We start from the raw sequence: 6,745 nt of genomic DNA on the forward strand, positions 1-6,745 counted from the left end.
GTCCTTAAGACTTTTCACCACAGCTTTTTCAAAGTCCAACATGGCATTTTTTAAAAGTGTTAATTTGGGGCACAACTTTTGCAATTCTAGGAATGTGGCTGTGTATAAAAGTGAATCGCGTCTAGTCATCAGAATAAAAACAGCTCCAACACTCTATATAAAACTTTATATGAGATACAATGTATTTAGGAATGGAAATTTTTTAATAAAAACATACTATAAACCCACTTTAGAATATAATATACAAGAAATCACTCTTTTATTTTATTGAGCCTCTCAACTCAAAAGCCCGTTCGAGGCTCGAATGCACGCTTTAATACTAATTAAATAGCAGTGAGTGCCTTTTTTAAAAAATAAATTGATCGAATTTACTTTAAACTTGTTACTCGAAGGTGTTTTTGGTCACTGATTATGAATATAGCATAAAATTTTCAAAATTCAGAATGTCGCATTAAAAAAGGCAAACAATGTTTAAAAATTGATCGAATTAGTTGTAAAGTTGTTACTCGAGTTTTTTTCGATTTACTAATTACGGATCTGAATTCAGATTTACAAAATTTCAAATGTGAAATTCAATAACATTGACAAAATTTTTTTAAGTACTTATGTGTATTACAATTTATTTATTATTATCTTATTAACTGTTCTTCAGAGAATTATGTTTTTTAAATAAAATTTTTTTTTGAAGATTATTTTAACCCTAGAATAGAAATAGGATTTTTTATCCTCTAATGGAAAACGAGGTGGTTAGGCACCCCAAATTTGGAACGTGTGTGTCAGGTTTCTATTTTACTGAAAACAGCTTTTATATAGTGGACTTTTCCGTTCATTAATAAGGAAGATAATGACATAATACATTTTCTAGTAAAGTAGAAAGAAATTATAAAAATGATGTAAAAACAAAAAAGGAAAGAAAAAAGAAAAAATTTTGCAAAATTAAAATTTTTTCAATTATTGCAGTTTCTCAACAATATGGCTAATTTTTAAATATCCAGCAGTTTTTAAAAGATGAATAGAGAGACACTTTAAGAATAAAATATTAACTTTTACATTACTTGAAAACATAACATTTTTTTTGAAATTAAGCGACAAAAATTAAGGAAAATTGACTGGCCAATCATTTCCAGAAACATATCTATCGCTCTAACTCGCCAAAATCGATTGTCAGATATATAAAATGAATTATGGTTAAGAATCGGAACCAAAAACACCTCTTCGCGTGGGATTGACATTAAATTTTTTTTAAAAAGTAGTTTTTGGGAAATAAGTGCTCTAATAGTAAAGTGTTATTTACTCTGCAAAAGTGAAAAGGGGCAAAAGTTTGAAGGATTTTCTCAAAGTATATACTCTAAGGAGTAATAGAATACCTTACATTTATTGATATCTAGTGAAGTCTACACGGAAAGAAAAATTGTAATAATATTTTGAAATCAATTTTTACTATAGTTGGTAGCATGTAATGGAAACTAACGGATTTAATTAATTATTATTATCACTTTTAAGAAAGCCTAAAATAAAAATAATATTATATAATATAGTTAGAAAATAAAAATTAGTAAAGTCATTTGAATAATTAAAATTTTACTATAGGAAACTCCAATGACAATTTTTATTAAGAATTTTAGAAATATCATTATAAAATGATTACGTTAATTGCTTCAATATTTTCATATTTTGGTATAGCCGATACGAAAATTTCAGAAAAGAAGGTTGGGGAAGTGGGACCGAAGGCAACCGAGCGAGTCTAAACGAATTTGACCGATTGCTAACGAAAAGTCATGATGATTACTCCTGTATTCGGCTATTTTTTCCATTCATTCTATTTCAGTTATATTTATTAAAATGATTTGTTTTTAAAATTTATGTAAAATATATATTGTATTTCTTTAATCATTATTAAGATTAAACTGAATTGAATGTGGATCTTATAACCGAGCAACTTACTAGTTCACATAACGAGTAGTAAATAATTTTTAAAAGTAAAAACATTTCTCAAAATTTGCTAATAAAGTTTTAAATATTTACTCAATTCACTAACTCATTAAATTAGGAGTACTGGTTTTATAGATTATCAAGAATTTTATATGAAATCATAATAAATTCATGATCATTGTTACTTTAAAAAATGACCTCTTAAACGTTAGTTTAAGTTAGTTATTGTTTTCTTATGAATATTAAAAAATAATAGCGCATATAATTTAAACTAATAAATAAAGCGTTTCTCGCAAGTGCATTAAATTAACGAAATGCGCACTTTTTAATTCCGCTTTACTTTTTCATATAGTTTTAGTAAAAATAAGAAAACTTTCTTATGAATTTTAGAATAGTAATTTTAATTTCTGTTAAAATTGTTTCTACAAAGCATTTGCTAAAAATATATTAATTTTTAATAAATAGCCTTAGTTTCCATGACTTGCTAAAGAATATACTAAATTTTTGTATCATTTTTAACATTTATTGCAAAGGATTTTCTTTCCGTGTAGGAGAGTCAGCAAACAAAAGTTTGCATTAATAACAAAATACTTAAATATTTTAATTTAAAATATTTCTTTAAAAAAGGTTATTGATTTTTAAAAACTGTTTCTTTCATCATTACTTCTTTTAGATCCATTAAGGTAAAAGTACCTATTATGGAATAATTTTTTTGTCAGTTTTTGAGATTTAGTGTATTTAAACCATTATTTAAGAAAGTAACAGGAAATTTTTGGCTGCATTAGAATTGTGCATGTCTCTAGTTGTTAAAATAGTACTGTTGGTAGCATTTTTATGTTGAAAAAACAAATTATTGATAAAATTGTAAATAAAAATTTTGTACCCATGAGATATAAATTTTATAGTGTACCTTTGTCTCATCAAAGCCGTTCCTATTATGGGACACTGAACAAATTGTTGCTATAATCTCAATTGTTTTGCATAATTATAACAGTAATAAGATGTATTTTTATTTGCATACAATAAATTAAAGATTTAAGAGCATTTGAACCTTCGTGACGTCACAAAATCATGGCGCATGATACGCAAACTTCTCAGGTATGTGAAAAGCACAATTTTGAATATTTTTTAAAAAAACCTTTTGGAAAATGTTCAGAATAACATAGACTTTGTCTGTTATGTGCGGAAAATTCAAAATTTTGCGTTTAAAACGTTTTTTAAACAATGTTTAAGTTGGTTGTCACAAGTAAGGAAAAATACTTACTTACTTACTTGTGACAACCAACTTAAACATTGTTTAAAAAACGTTTTAAACGCAAAATTTTGAATTTTCCGCACCTAACAGACAGAGTCTATGTTATTCTGAACATTTTCCAAAAGGTTTTTTTAAAAAATATTCAAAATTGTGCTTTTCACATACCTGAGAAGTTTGCGTATCATGCGCCATGATTTGTGACGTCACGAAGGTTCAAATGCTCTTAATATAATATACGGTTATAATAAAAATAAAAGTAACAAAAATTTATGAGCCGTCTGCTGCTGTCCTCTAGCGGTCATTTTTGTACAAATGTACATGAAATAGATAAAAAAGATGAAATGAAATAGATGAAATAGATAGCTTACATTGTGTGCAAACAACATTTGGAGGTTAGGTTGGATTCAATTAATTATTTATCATTGTTTATTTATATATTTTATAATTAAAATAAATAAACAATGATCCTTGAGAATAATTATAATAAGAGATTCTGTAAATAAATCAGCAAATTGTCGTGTCCCATAATAGGTAAAGGGTTTAAAAAGTGTACCTTGTTCTTAGACAAAGCCATTTGCCGCCCCATAATTACAGACACGTATGAAATTATGAACCTATTATAAGACACTTATTTTTCTCAAGAAATTAATTAAATTTAAATTATGTTATTTTTCAAACAGATTCTAGAAGAAAAAACGAATTGTTTCATCACTTATACATGACACATTATAGTCTTAATTGTGCAGAATAATCAAATATAAGAAAACTGGGACTGGAAAATTAATCCGGCAGATTTTATGGGTTTTGTGATTTGCGCAATTATTCAAAAATTGTTCAACTTTTAACAATATAAAATTTCGTGTTAATTATGTAAAATAGGGTAAATGCACCAGTGGTGGATCAGGTACCAATGGTGGATCAACAGCGTTAAAAAGGTTAAAATATGCTATTTCTGATTGAACTAAATGTTTCTATCGTTTAGGGGAGGTGTATAGATAAGTTTTATGAAATAAAATTATTTGAAAATATTGAGGAAAACAAATCAAGACAAAAATTGTTGATTTTACGCATTTTTATATGAAATCTTAAAAAATAATTGTTTAGTCTAAAATTTTTTTATTTTCAGAGTAGAAGTTGATCAATTCCTTCCATATAGAATAATTTTGAAAAAAAATTTACATCATTAAGTTATTTTTGTGTAGTGTAAAGGGGAAAATGATCCACGACTGGATCAATGTCATTTTATTGTTGAAAGGGGGTGTGCGGGGGTGTAATCGTTACAAGCAGGTCGAAAACTACATGATAGTTTCCTTAAAGACTTATTTATTCATACTATTGTCAAGATTACCCTATTTTTTCATCTCAAAAAATCTGTACATCTTTAAAGTCAAAATAAGAAATTTAGTAGGCTTAATTGATCCACTACTGGTGCAGTTACCCTATATGAGTAATTCCACGTGAGATTGAAGGGTCTATCCTCCGACTTCTTCTATACCAAGTCTAATCTAATTCTGTGTCAAAAAAGAATATTAAGTAAGTAATATTCTTTATAATCTTTATTTACTCTCCCTGCCCCAAGCAGGGTTCGAGGCTCCAATTACATATTAATCTTATTATAACTTAATCTATATAGGACATTTTTCTTAATCTACGCATACAATTTACAACTTCAATCTATTTTGTCAGTGCCCGGGCTTCCGTTTCTGGTTCTTTTGGCATTTCCGTTTTCTCTCCCACCCAATCAAAATTTCCTTCTTTCCCTCATTCTCTCTCATTCTTTCTCATTCACTCTCATTTTCTCTAATGCATTTATCCATTTCTCCATTCTCATTCAATATCCACTTCGCTTTTGCATCTACACCCCACTCTTCATTCTTACCTCTTTTCTCTTTCACACACCTTTCCAATACATGTTCCAAATCTTCTAACTCATACCCACATATTCTACACAATTTCTCATCTTTTTCTAACCAATACCTGCATTCTCTTATTCACTCTCCCATTCTAAACTTCACCATTTTCTGCCAACTATTCTCTTTCTGCATCCTTTTCAGATACACTGGTTCCCCGACTCCTTTCACCATTCTAAATAATCTATTATACTTCGACTTTGCAATCTTTTTCCACCTTTCTTCTATATCCTTTTCTTTCCATCCTTCCTCTAATTCCAACCTCCCTCTTCCATTTCCTTGTCCTTCCTTTATAGCCTCTATTCTTGATTTTTCCCATTTCGAAATTTCACTCACTCCTCTCTCTTCTCTCCTTTTAATTTGATTCCAACATAATTGTGTCCACTTATTTCCTCTCCCTTGACTCAACCTTTCCTCAAAACCACACGCTCTCCTTCTTTGTCTAACCAACATCTTTTCTCTCCCTATCTCCTCCCTCAACATATATCCTGGACAACTCGCACTCACTCCCATAGTCCATTTCAAATACCTTTCATGCATACTCTCCTACCCTCACTCTCGTTCTTACATCCTCATACATTTCTTTTATCCTCTCAATCAAATCATCTTCTATTCCTTGCTTTCTCATTACTTCCCACAATATGCTTCTATTCACCGAAGGGAAGGCCCCCTTAAAATCTACAAATAGCGCTAATAATTTCCCTTTTTTCCTTGCTAAATTTCTGCTAACCAGGTAATTCAACGTGTAAATATGGTCCATAGTCCCCATTCCTTTTTTAAAACCTGCTTGGCTATGGGGGATTCCTCCTAATCTTTCTACGTTCTCTTCTAACTTTTTCCTTAAAATCTCCGCATACACTTTGTACCCTACCGGCATCAATGTTATTCCCCTATATTCTTCTACAGTTTTCCCTTCCCCTTTCTTTACCAGTGGTACTATCACTCCCGTTTTCCAATCTTCTGACCACCCTTCAACTCCCCATACCCTTCTTACTACATCTAATAACTCTTCATCGACCACATCTCCTCCCCACATTAAGCTTTCACTTTCCATGCCATCATGTCCTACTGCCTTATTTCTTTTCATTTTACCTATTGCCTGTATCAATTCTTCCTTCCTAATTTCCTCCCCTCCTTTCTCCACACTTCTTCTCCTACCTTCACCTCTTAATCTATTCTGTACACCACCGGCCATCTCTCTAAAATATTCTGTCCATTCTTCCATTTTAATATTTCGATTTATCCCTTTCCACTTATTTAGTTCTCTATTTACAACCTCCCATTCTCTACCTTCTTTGACAGCTTTTTCCAATTCTTCTAAAAATCTTTGTTTTTCATCTTCCTTCTTCCTTCTTAGTAATTTTTCATGCTTTTTATGTTCCCCATTGTACTCTTTCTTACTCATTTTTCCTTTTCTTCATTGCTTAATGCATTCCCTCATCTTTTTCCTACTTTCCTCACACTCTTGGTCCCACCATTTTTTCCTTTCTAACCTCTCTACTTTTTCCTTACCTATTTCTTTTTTAACTTTCTCATTATTTTCTCTCATCCTTGCTAATTTTTCATCAATAGTTTCCTCTTCCAGAACTATTATCCATCCCTCTTGTAATCTCCTTTCAAATTCTTCCAGTCTTCCTACACTCCACGT

General features: G+C 30.1%; 1 protein-coding gene across 1 annotated transcript; it reads right to left on the bottom strand.

Moving 5' to 3' along the window:
• Positions 1–5,629: 5,629 nt before the first annotated feature.
• Positions 5,630–6,502, bottom strand: LOC127278239 (uncharacterized). The gene has a single exon (XM_051299838.1). The coding sequence runs from the start codon at positions 6,500–6,502 to the stop codon at positions 5,630–5,632; it is 873 nt and encodes a 290-aa protein (XP_051155795.1).
• Between the last annotated feature and the right edge of the window lie 243 nt (positions 6,503–6,745).

Source organism: Leptopilina boulardi, unplaced genomic scaffold (assembly GCF_019393585.1).
Source record: "Leptopilina boulardi isolate dan_hultmark-lab unplaced genomic scaffold, ZJU_Lbou_2.1 LbouV2_201, whole genome shotgun sequence".
In the NCBI taxonomy this organism is placed as follows: Eukaryota; Metazoa; Arthropoda; class Insecta; order Hymenoptera; family Figitidae; genus Leptopilina; species Leptopilina boulardi.

What these genes read in the sequence shown, in the direction of transcription:
- LOC127278239 (XM_051299838.1), bottom strand. Translation starts at nt 6,502, where the DNA reads ATGAGTAAGAAAGAGTACAATGGGGAACATAAAAAGCATGAAAAATTA.